General features: G+C 46.7%; 2 protein-coding genes across 2 annotated transcripts in view; both read left to right on the top strand.

The window, feature by feature from the left end:
* The window catches only part of LOC125431442 (dipeptidyl peptidase 1-like), a 269,788-nt gene that overhangs the window by 19,982 nt on the left and 232,687 nt on the right, over positions 1 to 17,119 (top strand). The gene's annotated exons all lie outside the window — the stretch shown is intronic.
* Positions 8,580 to 17,119, top strand: part of RAB38 (RAB38, member RAS oncogene family) — a 37,644-nt gene continuing 29,104 nt past the window's right edge. The window contains exon 1 of the mRNA XM_048494218.1: positions 8,580 to 8,807. Within this exon, the coding sequence (XP_048350175.1) occupies positions 8,615 to 8,807 (193 nt within the window). The 5' untranslated portion in view covers positions 8,580 to 8,614. The remainder of the gene's footprint in view (positions 8,808 to 17,119) is intronic.

Here is a 17,119-nt window from a genome sequence, read left to right as displayed (position 1 = left end):
CAAACGCTGCAGCCTCTCCTCATAAGGAAGGTGCTCCAATCCTTCAATCCTCTGCACTTTTTCTATCTTTTCGATATCCTTTTTGAGATGTGGCGACCAGAACTGAACACAGTATTCCAAGTGTGGTCGCAACACTGCTTTATACAAGGGCACTGCTTTATACAAGGGCAATCTTTGCAGTTTTATTATCAATTCCTTTTCCTTTCTTAACTATCTTCTGGCCATTACAGTCTACTGTTTTCTTTAGATTTCAAAACCTGACACTATTTCTCCATTTGAATACTTTTTCAAACATTTTTCTGTAAAGGCTTTCCAGCCTTGTGGAAAATTGGGAATGGGATTAGGGAGCCAGCAAATGTGCAGGCAAGGTGGGCAAACAAGAAGGCAGGCAGGTGCCACAGACCCAAAATAAGGGTGTCTGTCAGAACTGGGTTGGCATCCAGCCAGGTGCAGGTGCAACTGGGGGCATTACAAGCAGTGTTCCTGTAACCCCCATGCTCAGAATGGGTTGACCCAGAAAGGGGTGGAGACCCAAAGCAGGAGGAGGCTGCAGAGCTCGTGTAGTTTGGAGGAGACAAGGCTACCAGACTCAGATTTTGATTGGTATAAGGCCTTAACACCTTGTTAAGGTAACTGCAATGTTGTTGGGAACTAGTGGGAAGGTAGATGATTATTTTTGCTATGTTGTAAATATTGGAGTTTATTGTTTCAGGGTTTCTTTTTTATGTTTGTAATGGGTGAGAGTTCTCCTGGAAGCCTTCATCATGTTGAATCCTGTTCACCAAGCCCTTGGAGTCTTCAGGAGCCAACCCACTTGCAAAGAAGAATTGGACTTGGTAGTATCAGTAGACTGTAAATATAACGACTTGAAAATGCAACCTGAACAGGACCTTGAAGTGTGATGTTAAATGTTGATGTTATATGTTATACGTTAAGAAAATAAACCATTTTGTTTTTTTAAAAAATTGTTGTTACAAACTCATTCCAAGTTCTGCCCCACAGAACCCACAAGCTGAGGTTACACAACCACCAAGCCTTTTGAGCCAGGCATGCCATTCTGGGGAGTTTGGACTTCTGCCAACCAAAAGGGCGGCATAAGACCGTTTTGCAATATGGGTTTGTTTGAGGTGGCTAGTGTTGTGCAAATCCTCACTGCCTTGCTCCACCACCTGGAAGCCTTCATGAGGGGGCGGACCAGTGAGTCCGTCCCCGGCTTCTTGAGCCTTTTGAATAGGGCTGTGAGAATTCTTTCCTGGCAGTAAACTCCACTGAATAGCCCCAAGTAGGATTCTGGGTAGACCTGTTCAGTATTGCCCTCACAGTGTTTGTTTACCAGGAAAATCCGCAGAGGCTTGATTCATAATCATCCCTCATTTAGCAGTTTTAAGATATTCACAACCCACAGTGCTTAATGCAAGACGTAGCTGGCAATAATGATAAAACCATTAAAATCTATATATATAAAAAGCAAACAGTGACTTTGTTAGTCACTCCCTAACGCCAAAATGGCTGGACGGATCGCCCCCAAATTTTCACATGACGTTCCTCCCTGTTGCGGGCTGGTAATGGGACCTTCAAATCGCCGAAAGTCCATACCTGAGCCAGATAAAACATCTTTTTCCTGGCACGCCAGGCCATGAAGCTGGCTCAGTTTAACTGTGACCCTTAGAATGTTCGTGCAGCCTGTCTGTCTGTGGCCTGAGGGCTTGGGATGTTTGTGCAGATGGGCAGAGATGAGCAGTGAAAACAGTAAATAGGCAATACTGGTAGGTAATACAAGTGGAAGTGAAACACATACACACTTTGCCGTGTGAGACGTCAGGTGCCCCCCCCCCCTCACACGCAGGTAACTTTCACTCTCTGTGCCTCACCCACTGCTGCCACACAATACACATCCAGCTCATCCTCACACACCTCACTCTGCCCTCCCTCACATCCAACCACCACTTACCCACTTCCTCACCCATATTCACCACAGCTCTCTTTTACTAAAAGCGAGCTGGAGTTTGCCTTTTTCTTCTAAGAAAATCCACGGGGTGGGGGCGAGTCACCACTACTGGCTCCGCTTCTTTTTCACACGGTCCTTTAAGAACCCAGGGAGCTGGCCTCGATCCAAGCACCTCACCACCCTGCCTCTGCTGCCTGACTGGGATAGCCTCCTTGCCCCAGTTCTGCCTTACCCAAGCCAGGACTGTGTGTGTTAACCAGCCTCATGGGCAGCGGGATTCGCACTCTGTACAGTTCCGTTGTGGAATGGGAAGGGTTACTTTATACTAAAAAAACAAGACAGCACCATATAACGATGTGCATTTGAAAAGGGAAAGAGGGATTCCATTTGACCACCCCAAAAGGCTATGCTGTGGATCATTGGACCTGCATGGACATCTGTGTGGGTTGCGGACTGTGATGAGAAGGACAATTGCCACAGCAACGCATGGCTGGGCCCCACTAGTGGATAAATAAAAACACTAATTTTGGGAAGCTGGAAAGGGAGGTTCTCGTAATTCAGCACAAAGAGGTACATTTCGGAAAGGAACCACAGTGCATGTGTGTGTGGGGGGATTGTTTGCATGTGTGGATTTGGAAGGGGCCAAGGTGTTCATCCTAGAATAAGTCCCCGACTTTTCTTCTTGATCAACTTACCTGTCAAGTTAAACCTAATGCAGCCTTGCCCTAAGTTATTCTTCAAGAATGTGCTGAATGGCTTCCTCTGGTTTCTTACAAATTCCCTGTAAATATTTCAACACTGTCAATGTTTTCAGCTCTCCATCCTCTCCGGGGTTGGCTCGTAATAAAATACGTGACACTGTCAAGTCTTTTGAGAAGTATGAAGAACAAGAAGGAACGAGGCTAGGAAAGAAGTTTAAGGTCTGTGTTCGTTTAAAATATTTACACCATGTGATTTGGCACCTTGCCGCTGAAGCGGCTTCTGAGAACGGTAATAACAAATTGGTAAAAACTTGAAATGGAGTCAAACTAAATAAAAACCAGAAATAAAATCTGAGATTTGGGCCGTCATAAAACATGAATTTGGGGCACAGAGAAGGTTGTTGGGGTCTGGGAAGAGTTACCATCCTCCAGGTGAGGTCTGGAGATCTCTCTGAATTACAGCTGATCTCCAGACCGAAGAGTTTAATTCTGGAGAAAGGGGCTGCTTTGGAGCGGGGACTCAGCAGCATTATATCCCCTCTCTTCTCCTCCCCAACCCGACGCGCCTCCTCTCTTGGCTGCTACAAAGAAGAAGATTTCTTGCCCCAATGTGCTTCTAGTCCCACTGAATGCCAGAGTAATCAGCCTCTCTCTCTCTCTCTCTCTCTCTCTGTGTGTGTGTGTGTGTGTGATATGTACACATATACAGTTCACAGTGTTTTAAGCCATATATATATATACACACATATAGTAGCCTGCACAAAGGGTGGAGCATGTTACATAAACTCATTTTAGCTAACGAAACTGATGGGGCCTGTACTATTGAGTTGGCTGAAAGTCTGATAAACAGAAAGGTAATTTAAAGGGCACCGAGAAACGAAACTCAGAGCAGCCTGACACTGGCCTTAAGTTAAAAGAAATAGGGCCCCATCAAGGAGATAAGAAATTAGCAGAAGACTTGATTGCTATAGAAACCAGTAGTTGTTATAGAATTTCATACATGAGGTGTTTTAGGACTCAAGTTACATTAAAAAATATGGAGAAGAAAAAAGGTGGTGTGGTAAAAGGTGGGATAAAATGACCAGTGGTCTGCACGCCTTTCTCTGACTCTCAAACCAATAGTCAGAAGACAAGGAGGGATGTTTGTAAGAAGGTATAAATTATGTTACACAAGCAACAGCCCCTTTGAACCTCCTCCCTGTTGCTGACAGAGGAGAGTTCCCTCTTCTGCGCAGAATTGAACAATAAAACTCTTAACACTGAAGAAGCTTATGGATGGTTATTTGTGAGGAACCAGACAGAGTTTTAGCTCTGAACACAGGGCTCTGCCCTGTGCCTAACATGTGTGTGTGTGTGTGTGTGTGTGTGTGTGTGTAGTATATGGAAATCGTAAACAAAAATGTAGCAAAATGCCAGGTTCAACGAATCTACAAAAATATGACCAAATATCTATATATACAAAAATCTATCAGTATGTAAGCCTGGACACACTCAGACCAAGTCGACTTTGAAACAAAGAAACAAACTTTATTGAATTGTGTCACCCTAAGGTGCTGGAACTGAGGGTTCTTGCCCTCAGTTCCAGTATATATACATGTAGGAGTGGGCGGTCCTTCCCAGTGGCGGGAACGGGGAGAACTGGGAAACAGAAACTTAACATGTAACAGAGGCTTGTGTGAGGGTCGCGACCCTGACACAGTGTGTTTTTCTGCTGACAGGTAATCTCCCAAACTACTGGACCAATTGCTTTGAAGTTTTTACACCATGTCGCATTCGCGTGCGGCCAGGTTTCCATACTGTTTCCACACCTCCTGTTGTGTACATGTCACAATTGTGCCAGTTATTGTAGGTACATGCCACATCCTGTGACAGTTGGAACCATTGTGTTCCTTGTTCCAAGCAACAGCCAATTGCTGGTCGCCAAAGCAACACCCTCTGATACAAGGGAGCCAACCATGCCTTCCTCTCCCTTGAAAACCACTGCCTTATGGAGTGAAAGGGATTGGGGCACGCCATCTGACATGGCTCCACTCCAATTCTTGAAGCCGGAGGAAGCGGAAGGTGAGGGATGGTTCAGGGTTTGCTGGAACAAACGCCTTGGAAATTCTGGAACACAACAGTAGCTCATGCCTCCCAGCGCAGTTTTACGCCAGGATAATTCATCTGCAAGGGAAGGGAGGAAAGGGACAGGACCAGCCCACCTGGACATGGCCTACCCACCCTGCCAGAGGAAGGGCAACGTTAGTGGAGGGGACCGGGCCAGTTTGCCATGGCAGGAATCGAGAGAGAGGGAGGAGGAGCCAGGGCTTTGCCCCTTGCCTCCCTCCGGTAAATCATTGTGCAATGACACATGTTCGAACCATTCGCTTCCCCTTTTCTTTCTTTTCCACTTCACCAGACTCAGCCACAGCAACACGTGGCCGGGCCTGCTAGTTATCAATAACAATGCAAACCCCATTCATTCATTCATTCATTCATTCATTCATTCATTCATTCATTCATTCATTCATTCATTCATTCATTCATTCATTCATTTATTTATTTATTTATTTATTTATTACAGTTATACCCCACCCACTCCCCTGAAGGACTTGGCGTGGCTTCACATAGGATGCATAATAAAAACATAATAAAAGCACAAACATAAATACAAATACTAAACCCAGTATAAAGTCAGTTAAATGACAATTTCAAGATGGCTTAACAAACCTAACAGCATAACAGTATATTTCTGTTACAAGTTGTTTTCAACCAATGCTCCCCCCTCCCCACCAATTTTGGATTTCACAAGAGAGCTGTGGCATATTTATGAAACGCATCTTTTAGGTTGTAGCTTCGGGTTAATTGGTAGTGGGGAAGGTACATATTTCCGATAGCTTCGATTGGCCAGGCTGGCATCTTCAGAGGATCACCTCTGAAGATGCCAGCCACAGATGCAGGCGTAAACGCCAGGAGAGAATGCTTTCGCTAGAACACGGCCAGACAGCCCGAAACCACACAGCACCTTGCGATTCCGCCGGAAAGTTTTCCTCTCACAAGACCTTTCTTTTCTTAAATTGTTAACAAAGCTCTTTAGCGAGAGACCCGTTTCACGATGAGTCTGTCTGTTCAATCAACTATTTAGTCACAGCACGGTGAATGTCTTGATCCAGACAATTGGGATTGCAGGGGAAAGGACCCAGACAACATCTTACTCAACTGATAGATCGAATCTATCTTGCCCCAAAGACACAATCTGTGGAAAAGAAGTTGCTTCTGCCTTTTGGTCAATTAAAAGCCTGTTTCACGGGAATGAATCAATGGGATGTGATAGGGCCGGCTGACACCCCTTGCAACCTTCACGGCCAAACGTCATCTGTGTAGACAGGCCTTTGAGATAGCTGTCAATAATCCTGCTCCAAGCAAGTGTGTCAATCTCACTCATGCACCACAATGCTAACTATCAATCCCATTGTTCGCCGTTCCTCCGTGTTATCCTCACAGTGGCCCTGTGGCGAAGAGAGACTGAGACCACACTATTATCCTAAGCAGAGTTATAGCTTTTTAAGCAACCGAAGCACATTGAAGCCCACTCTGTCGTCTTTAGGATTAAGTGGGGACCTCAACTGCATTTAGGGGTAAAGCCAACCCCAGGGCCAAAGTGATAGCTTAACCCTTTTTGAGACCATGTCTAAGTGCCCACCAATTGGTAACCCCAAAACCCAATTATTTATCACAAAGTGCCAACACGGCAATTTAACCTGAATACTGAGGTTTTAGTTTAGAAAAAACAGTTGACTCCGAGGCGCAGGTAAGTGTCGGGTGCAGTTTGGTGAAGCAGTTGGTGGCTTTTGCTTTTGAAGCGCAACGGTGCAACCTCTTCCAATGGCGGGTGAACTTCATGAGCCCTAGAGTTTTTATCAGAAGCTTACTCAGAAGCAAACCCATTGCCAGCAACCGAAGCCATTACTCCCAGGTAAAGGATTACACTTTAGTTCTTCATATGAAAATCAGTGGGGTTTAACAGCGCTTAACAGGGTTACCTACACTGCTTCCCCAAAACTAGGTCATAGGTTTAATGCTAATAATCGAGCACAGCGGCCCAGGCCAGCCTAGATATGTGGGATGGGGTGGGAACGACTCTGTGAGTGCCCACAGAGAGGGCTCTGAGTGCCACCTCTGGCACTTGTGCCATAGGTTCGCCACCATCGGTTTCCAGGGCGCATACCTGGGTATCGGCCTCTTTGTAACAACTGATCTCCAGATTGCAAGCATCAACCCCTGGAAAAATGGTGGTTGCTTTGAGGGTGGATTTCCGGAATTCTTCAAGATTATAATGCACTTTCAATCCACTTTGCAGCTGTGCGGAATAGCAAAATCCATTTGCAAACAAATGTGAAAGCGGATTAAAAGTGCATTATTCTGCAAGTTCAGAAGGCGTCGCAGTGAAGCCTGAGGACATGAACCTCAGTGCGATACAGTGCCATATAGCAGTGGCATAGCACCAATGGGGCCGGGGTGTGTGTGTGTGTGTGCAACGCCCTGGCCAGAGCCACAGCAGAGGCATGGCCGTGGAGGGGGTGTGGCGAGAGCGCTGCCAGTGGTGTTCTTGGCGCTTGGCGTTTCTGGCTAAAATGGAGGCGGTGCAGATACCAGCCAGGTGCGGTTTCCTCAAATCCGCTTTCTGCTATAGGCAGTCCACCGCCAAAGCAAACTCACTGCTCCTCCGGGTGAACTGATCTTGGCAACCAACTGCAATTCCAGGAGATCTCCAGCCACCATCTGGGGACTGGCAACTCTATACGGTTTACAAAGTCTATGAGTGCAGCAGTAAAATATATGAGCAAAACTACAAAAAACGTTGCACTCTAGCTGTCCCAATAGAACAAAATCACGTTTCAATATTCATAAACATATATTTTCTTAATCATATGGGTCTTTGTTCCATGTGAGCCCTAATATCATCGGGTTTTATCTTCTCCCCTCTCTCCTCTTTTCCCGGGAGAGATTTAGTTTATGGTTAAGCACTGGCTTTTGTGGGATGCCTAGGTTAGGAAGTATTCGGCCAGTTCCTTAAATGGAGATTTTTACGCATAATTATGTTTTAGTGATTTTGTATACTGTTTTGTGTTGTTCACCGCCCAGAGCCCTCTGGGGATGGGGCGGTATATCAAACAAACAAACAAACAAACAAACAAACAAATAATAACCAGTGTTACAGATGTTAAACGCGTGTAATTCATTGTCACAATTACATACACATCAAGGAAGAAACTTCTATCAACTTTATATACGGAATTCAATGTAGAAAATGAATCTTCAACGATCAATAAGTAAGTGTCCAATCAGTGAATCTATAGGGCTGCCATATCCCTCCTGGCCAACAGCAACTGGCACCTCTGTAGGTCCGGAAACTCCTGGAAATTTGAGGATGGAGCACAGGGAAGACAGAGACCTCAATGGGGTACACACACTGCCATAGAGTCCACCCTCCCAAGCATCTATTTTCGCCAGGGGGATTGATCTCTGCATTCTGAAAATGATAACTCCAGGAAATGCCCAGATGCCACCTGGGGGCTGGCCACGGGCGTTTGTGTTTATGGGTCAGCCTAGGCGCATGTGGAAGGAAGCTTTGACTCTGGACAGCCTTTAATTCACCTCGGCAAAAGGAAAGTAACTGGACTCTGGAGGCCGTTTCCCGGGGAGTGAGCCCCATTGACTTCCATGGGGCTTCCTCCAAGTGCCCTGAGGTTTTCAAGTGGGGGTGGGGGGAGAGTAGGAGGAGGAGCTCCTGTTCTTTGCAACCTCCGGCACGGGCACGTTCACACATGGCGCTGTCCGCGTAAAGCGCTTCGGTGCAGGGCGGGGCTGCTGCGGGGATCCCTGGTCTCTTCCGGGTCCCTCGCTCTGCTCCTGCTGCCCTGCCCAAGCTGCGGGAGCTTCCGGCCGCCCCCCGTCGGAGGCGGCTTCCAGAGCGGGCGGCAGGATGCAGAAGGAGCGGCTGTACAAGCTGCTGGTCATCGGCGACCTGGGCGTGGGCAAGACCAGCATCATCAAGCGCTACGTCCACCAGAACTTCTCGCCCCACTACCGGGCCACCATCGGCGTGGACTTCGCCCTCAAGGTGCTCCCCTGGGACCCGGAGACCGTCGTCCGGCTCCAGCTGTGGGACATCGCCGGTGAGGAGGGGGTCGCGGCCCCCAGGGAGAGGGACGGAGCTTGGTGGTGGGGCACGATCGGGGACTTGGGTCACGAGGAGGGCGTGCGCTTGGTGGCCGGAGTGTTGTTATATGGGAGTCTTAGGAAATAAAAGGCATGCAGTGTTCGTTATGATCAGTCACATTTTTATGATACTCGCGTCTGGATCGATATACGTCAGGAAGGCGTCTTCTGAACGGAGATCTATATTGAGGCAGTGTGGGGCAGTGGTTAAAGTATTGGATTAGGAGCAGGGGAACGGAACCCAGGTTCGAGTCTCCAAATGTAGGTTTTACAAGACAAATGAATGGGCCGAAACACTTTTGGTCTAATGTAAAGGTCTAGATTATAGGTGGGTCATGTCTTGCGGGTTCTTCCAGAGGTAATACAGTCTCCATCATCCCCTGCCAACATCATCGCTGGCAGGGGATGATGGGAACTGTAGTCCATAACATCTGGAGGTACAGCGAAGTTAGATCGTGCCCTTTTTTTGGTCTGCCGGGCCATTTGTAATTCATAATGGAATTTGAAATACTTTGTAGTCTGTTGTTGTGACATCCCATATAGCACCGGGTAATGTCAAAAAGCTGGAGGCCGTGGGTCCGTGCATGGGGACTTGCTGGGTGTCTTTGGACCACACCCTCTCAGCCCTGTCTTTGGGTTGCACCCTCTCAGCCTTGACCCTGGCATGTATTTTGATGGGAGACCTCCGAGGAATACTGGGGTATATCTGACAAAAATGAAGTCAAGCCCCTTACTTTTTCTTTCCTGAGTTTCGATTCTGCTCTTCCTCCAAACAGCTTGGGGCAATATACGTGGTACTCTGTGTTTCTGGTCGATCCGCACAACAACCCTGCAAGGTTGGTTTGACTGAAAAAAAACAATGCATAGGAACAGTATGGGAGTTTTTATGATAGGAGGAAGACATGAGCCCAACTCTCCCCACATTTTTCCAGCCCTCAAATCACTCCATTATGCTGGCAGTCAGTGGCTGCAGTCCTTTGAACACTTACTAGGGAGTAAGTGTAATTGAACTCAGTGAAGAAGAAGAAGAAGAGGAGGAGGAGGAGGAGGAGGAGGAGGAGTTTGGATTTATATCCCCCCTTTCTCTCCTGCAGGAGACTCAAAGAGGCAGGTTCCTGCCCCCCCCCTTCCCCTGCACAACAAGTCGTTCCAGTGAGGTAGGTGGGGCTGAGAGAGGCCTGCAAGAAGCTGGGGATTCAGCCCAAGGTCAACCAGCTGGCATGTGTGGACGCACAGGCTAATCTGCCCCCAGATAAGCTCTCCATAGCTTCAGGGCGTAGAGCTGGGAATCAAACCCGGTTCCTCCAGATTTTGATACACGAAGCTCTTTAACCTCCTACTTGCCCACTCTGAACCTCTTATGCCACTGAGATGTACATCTGTATGTTAGCATCGCGATAAGATCCGTCATGTATTAAGTTTCATAGGATCCTCCATGACCCCTTCTGCAGTTACTGGTTCCAACAGGAGAGCTAAAGTCAGGTGGGACTTCATTTCCAACAATCTCCACTGTAGCGATGGTGTTAATTTCTGAACCTTATAAAAACAGTGATTATTTTCGAGAGTTAAATTTTTTTAAAAAAAGAAAATCAAGAGCAGGGAAATAGAATTCCTAACATACTTTTGGACTTAAGGGATTTTCAGTGCTTGTGCTCTATGTTTGGCAAAGGTTGAGCAGAAACAGTGTTAAAAATGAATCAAACAAACCAAGTCGATGTATCGTACAGGGCACTTGAGCTACAAATCAAAAGCACAGGTGATGAATTTAGCCTCACAACTGAAACCACTGGGCTCAAACGTATGCTACACAATACAAATGAATGGGCTGAAATACTTTTGGTCTAGTAACTTCAGATCTCACATCACACCTTTAGGATATCCATTTCAGTGATACACACAATAAGCTCAAACAACTTTGCAGGAAATCTGCTCATGTGTGACATCCCATGTAGCACCAGGTAATATCAAAAAAGCGGAAGGCCATGGATGCGTGCAGTTGCATTTATGTGTTGATATCTCACTTTCCCCCTACAGTTGGGACTCGCAATGGCTTCAAACATCATTCTCCCCATCTCTATTTTCTCATAACAACAACATAAGAACATAAGAACAAGCCAGCTGGATCAGACCAGAGTCCATCTAGTCCAGCTCTCTGCTACTCGCAGTGGCCCACCAGGTGCCTTTTGGAGCTCACATGCAGGATGTGAAAGCAATGGCCTTCTGCGGCTGTTGCTCCCGAGCACCTGGACTGTTAAGGCATTGGCAATCTCAGATCAAAGAGGATCAAGATTGGTAGCCATAGATGGACTTCCTTGTGAAGTAGGCCAGGTCAATAGTATGATGGGCCCAATGTCACCGAGCAAGCTTCCATGACAAAAATGGGGATTCAAACCCAATTCTCTGAGGATTCTAGTCCAACACTCTATCCACTATGCCATACTGCTTCTCCAGGCTAGCATTACCTCTGCTATAGCTGAGGTGATATTGTTTATCCTGCTGAAAGGCCAACTGCAGTCTGTTCCAAAATGTCACTGTGTTATACAAAGAAGGACTTCAGTTACCTGTGAGCATTGCCACCCTCATAGAATTGTAGAGTTGGAAGAGACCCCAAGGGCCATCAAGTCCAACCCCTGCCATGCAGGAACACGCAGCCAAAGCATTCTTGACATATGATCATCCAGCCTTTGTTTAAAAATCTTCAAAGAAGGAGATTCCACCACTCTCCAAGGCAGTGAATTCCACTGTCAAACAGCCCTGACGGTCAGGAAGTTCTTCCTAATGTTTAGGTGGAATCTCTTTTCCTTCACCTTGAATTCATTACTCCGTGTTCTAATCTCTGGAGCAGCAGAAAACAAGCTTGCTCCCTCACCAACATGACATCCCTTCAAATATTTAAACATAGCTATCATGTCCCCCCTTAATCTCCAGACTAAACATCCCCAGCTCCCTAAGTCTCTCTTCATAGGGCATGGATTCCAGACCTTTAACCATTTTGGTTGCCCTCTGGATGCATTGCAGCTTGTCAATATCCTTCTTAAATTGTGGTGCCCAGAACTGAACACAGTATTCAAGGTGAGGTCTGACCAATGCAGAGAAGAGAAGTACAGTTACTTCCCTCAATCTAGTGTAGACACTATACTCTTACTGATACACACCCAGAATTGCATTGATTTCCTTGACTGCCCTATCACACTGCTGACTCGTGTTCAGTTTGGGGTCTACTAGGATTCCCAGATCCCTGTCGCATGTAGTGTTGTCGAGCCAGGTGTCACCCACCCTATATCTGTGCATTTCATTTTTTTTCTGCCTAAGTGTAGAATCTTACATTTATCTCTGTTGAAATTCATTTTGTTAATTTTGGCCTAGCTCTTTAATCTGTCCAGATCATTCTGAATCCTGCCCCTGTCCTCCAGGGTATTAGCTACGCCTCCTAATTTGGTATCATCTGCTACCTCCAAGTGATTCCACTATATTAGGTAAAGGGGGCAGGTGCACATATAGGTGAAGCAGTTCACCACTCTGCATCGGCAGCTATAGGTGCTAGTGTTCCAAATAATGCTCTATTCTGTCTTTTACAAACTTGGATCTGTATTTATCTGTCTGGCTAGTCACAGTTCTTCAGAACTCTCTCAGCCCCACCTACCTCTCAAGGTGTCTGTTGTGGGGAGAGGAAGGGAAAGGAGCTTGTAAGTCACCTTGTGTCTCCTTACAGGAGGGAAAGGTGGGTTATAAATCCAAACTCCTCCTCCTCCTATTCGTCTTCTTTGTCTCCTTCTTCGTCGTCTGTCTGTCTGTCTGTCTGTCTGTCTGTCTGTCTGTCTGTCTTAGCAATGAAAATGGACAAGCAATGAACTCAAGTTTGGGTCAACAGGCACATTTTTGCAGACTTTTACAAGGAAGATCATGAGTCTGTAACCAATACAAATACAGACATTGATGGCTACAGTGGAGCCTTAGAACAAGAGGCGGAGGAGTCGCTGCCCTGGAAAGTGGTTATTACACAGCTTTGTGTGGTTTGGGAAGTATATTTACACAAAGAGTAAGCTCACTGTGTGACTGTGATTAGAGTACTGAGCTTTGAAGAAGAACCTATGAAATTAAAACCTTACCTGAAGTTAATCGCCCCTAAACAGCTGTTGTTTGTGTTGGTATCTGTGTAGAAGCATTGGATTGATATTGACTAATGCAGAATAATAACACGCGAGACTTCAGTGGATCGTAATATCGTTTTGAGTTTATTTTGTATATTTATTGCAGACTCTCAATCTCCCTTGTAAAACCAAGTGTACCTCCTGACCACAATTGAGACAGCTATCTGTTCATTATCGTTTTGTAAGATAATGTTCTCTATATAAAAGTTTATGAAAGATAGAAGGGAATATCATTTGGTGCAATAGTACCTATAGCTGCTGGTGCAAAGTGGTAAAGTGTTTAACCTCTCAGTGGTAGCTGGAAATCTGCTATTCTAATGGATCTCCAGGTTGATGGAGATCAGTTGCTCTAGAGCAGGGGTCAGCAACCTTTACCACCCAAAGAGCCATTAGGACCCATTTTCCATAGCCCCGAAGATCTACCGAGCCGAAGAGGTGGCTCCACACTGAGCCACCTCTGGTTCGGCCCCTCCACTCACCTTTCCTTCCAGCGCTGCTCTATAGGGTTGGAGGGACACACCCACACCCAGGACACACCCATACCCATGCTACCCTCCAACCTCCAGGCCATGCGGAGCCGCAGAACAAGGCTGAAAGAGCCACATCTGGCTCCGGAGCCGCGGGTTGCCAACCCCTGCCCTAGATAAAATGGCCTCTTTAGAAGGTGGACTCTATGGCATTATCCCCTATTGAACCCCCCCCCAACCCCCCCCCTCATCAAGCTCTGCCCCCCCCCCCCCTCAAATATCCAGATATTTCCCAACCTGGAACTGGCAACTCTTCTTAAAGCGTTGGGCTTTCAGTATATTTTCAAAGGCTTTCATGGCCGGATTCAACTGGTTGTTGTGGGTTTTCCAGGCTGTGTGGCCATGGTCTGGTAGATCTTGTTCCTAACGTTTCAGCCGCAGATTCAGACGAAACATTAAGAACAAGATCTACCAGGCCACAGCCACGCAACCCGGAAAACCCACAACAACCTGTGGGGCTTTCACTTTATTTATTTATGTTGTTGTTTTCTTAATGTAACTTTGCAATTAGCATGGATAATAATTGTTGTCGAGAGCAACTGTGCCGAAATGCAGTCGTCCGAGTAGATCAGTATTCAGAAAGCGTTCCGGTGAAGGGGCGGCCGGTATCCAAAGGGAAAGCTCCTTGCTTTTGCAAATTTTTTGATTCGGGCATGGAAATGTTCACTGCAAATCGCTATGCGCTGTTGGATCATGATGTAGCTTTTGAAATGACTCCTATGGAAGATTTGCAGTAACTGGGAGGAAAAAAATGGATTTTAATGAGCCACACCCGAAGTTATTCAACTGAGCAGGGAGAATTTCCCAACTGTATTTGCATGAGCAGAATTTTCTAAAACCTGAGGGGGCATTCTCGGTTCCCAGTAGGTCAATCAACCTTTTAGAAAACCTCCCAGATATGGGTGAGGGGGTCACATTTTTTGACACGTACAGGCACGATACCCATCTCTCTAGGTAAGCGAACCTTGAGGAAAACAATTAAAAGAAAATTGCCTCATCTCTTTTGAAATGAGAAATGGCTCGGCCTTGCAGGAAGGGAATGTGTCACTAGTCAGTGGTGATAACATTACCCTAATCTAATGCCTGTTAAGATTTGCCCAACTGATAGCAATCAAAACAGAAACTGAAGGGATAATCAAGTCGAAACAGCTGCCTCATATCCCGGTCTCTATGCTGGCAAAACATCTCTGAGGACATAAATAGGCAGGAATACAGTCTCTATTATTTGCAACTAAGACTCAGCCTGGGAACAAGAAGAAGAATTTGGGGCAGAGACAGTGGTGGGATCCAAAAATTTTAGTAACAGGTTCCCATGGTGGTGGGATTCAAATCCAGCGTGAGCCAATGGGGTTGGGCGGCATTCCAGGAGTGGCCGGCATTCCGGGCGGCCGGGCATTCCGGGGCGGGCATTCAAGGACAGGCAGCACGCAGCCACCAGCCGGCCCCATGGAACGACGCACGAGGCGCAAAGAGGCTGCCACGCACGCCGGTGCACCTCCTGCTGACTGCTTCAAGTTCCTCTGCTGCCACGCTGAGAGGTGAGGGGCGAACGGCGCACCACGCGGCAAACCACCACCAGTACGCCCTCTCGGCACACACAAATAATTAGTAACCTACTCTTGGGAACCTGTGAGAACCTGCTGGATCCCACCTCTGGGCAGAGACCTGTGGGGTGGTGGACGACATTCATGGCGAAGGTGTCACATCCAGGGGAAACCTGGAAGCAAAGTAGGGTAGCTCTAGGAATTCCTGGAAACTTGAAGGTAACCATAGAGTTTCCATCAATTCCTGCAGCCACGCAAAATACCTCACGGTTTGTCGCAATGATAATACCCCGTTGGCACTGTGCCACTGGAGGAATGTGTTTCTTTATGCTCGAAATCTCAGCAAAGAACATGTCTAAGGTTGATTTCTAGAGCATGATTGAACTAGACCCAAATATAAAATGCAGTTCATGCATATCTACAGGACTGCCTCTCTTGGTGTACCTCTCGGAGAGTGTTACGTTCAGGAAATAACAACCTCCTAAAGAACCCCGGCCCTAAAACAGTTCGGCCAAACCAGAGATCAGGAATCAGGACTTTTGGTCCTGGTCTTGGTTCCAGCCTGTGGAACACCGCCCAAAATGAACAGAGTCCTCCAGATCTTAGTCGAATTCCACAGGGCCCAAGAGACAGAGGTTTTTTCTGCACATGGGGATATCGCACTCAATCCATTTTTAATGCACTTGCAGCCGGGATTTTACTTCAGCAGAATCAGCAAAATCCAATTTTGCAAAACAATTCAGAAAATGGATCGAAAGTGCATGGTTCTGCATGTGCGGAAGGGGCTGGAGTTGTTCCACCAAGCCTGTGGTTCAGAACCAGTAGCCGTATTTCCACCTTCAGCCGTAATTCTTTCTTCAACCTCTTTCAGCCGTTCAGCGCTCAGTTTTAACTTTGGCCTGTTTGTACTTTCGCTCCTTGTTTTAGTCCTGCCCTGACTGGTGCTTTTATTGCTGGGATTATTGGAAGTCGCTGCGCCATAAAGAACATAAGAACTAGCCTGCTGGATCAGCACTCTGCTACTCGCAGGGCTCACCAGGTGCTCTCGGGAGCTCACATATTCTGCCAATGGCCTCTGCCGCTGCTAAGCTTCCATTGCGGGGAGATGCTTCCCACCCTTTGTTAGACCTATTGCATCTTCCCCAATAATGGGCTTCTTTGCCAAGTAGTAAAATATCCTTCCGCAGGAATCCTTCAGATGTTTCAGGTTCATTCCGTCAGCCCGCTCGCATGGCCAATTGGCCATGCTGGTAGGGGCTGATGGGAATTGTAGTTCCTGAACATCTGGAGAGCCGCAGGTTCCCTACCCCTGCTTTGGAGGATGTTATGGTTACAACTTTTATCATGAGCGGCTACATTTGTAATTCATAAGAACATAAGAACTAGCCTGCTGGATCAGACCAGAGTCCATCTAGTCCAGCACTCTGCTACTCGCAGTGGCCCACCAGGTGCCTTTGGGAGCTCACGTGCAGGACGTGAAAGCAATTTCAAGCCTTCTGCCTTCGTTTTTCCGTTCTGAGCACCTGGTCTGCTAAGGCATTTGCAATCTGAGATCAAGGAGGATCAAGATTGGTAGCCATAGATCGACTTCTCCTCCAATGTCCAAGACCCTTTTAAAGCTATCCAGGTTAGTGGCCATCACCACCTCCTGTGGCAGCATATTCCAAACAACAATCACACGTTGCGTGAAGAAGTGTTTCCTTTTATTAGTCCTAATTCTTCCCCCCAGCATTTTCAATGGATGCCCCCTGGTTCTAGTATTGTGAGAAAGAGAGAAAAATTTCTCTCGGTCAACATTTTCTACCCCATGCATAATTTTATAGACTTCAATGCCAACTCTTGATGAATGTATTAGAAGGTTCAGTTACAATTACAACCATGATAAAGCTGGTCAGAATGAAACTGTAGTCCTAAAGGCCTGAATAAAGAGTTTGATACAGTATAACCATCGCCTCTTTGGGTTCCAATGGCAAAATTATCACACACAGGATAACAAGCAGTTGTAAAAGCCTGCGGTACGAACCACATCATGTTTAAAACAAACTGC

This window comes from Sphaerodactylus townsendi, linkage group LG04, assembly GCF_021028975.2.
Source record: "Sphaerodactylus townsendi isolate TG3544 linkage group LG04, MPM_Stown_v2.3, whole genome shotgun sequence".
Classification (NCBI taxonomy): Eukaryota; Metazoa; Chordata; class Lepidosauria; order Squamata; family Sphaerodactylidae; genus Sphaerodactylus; species Sphaerodactylus townsendi.
This window is presented reverse-complemented; position numbering and strand designations above follow the sequence as displayed.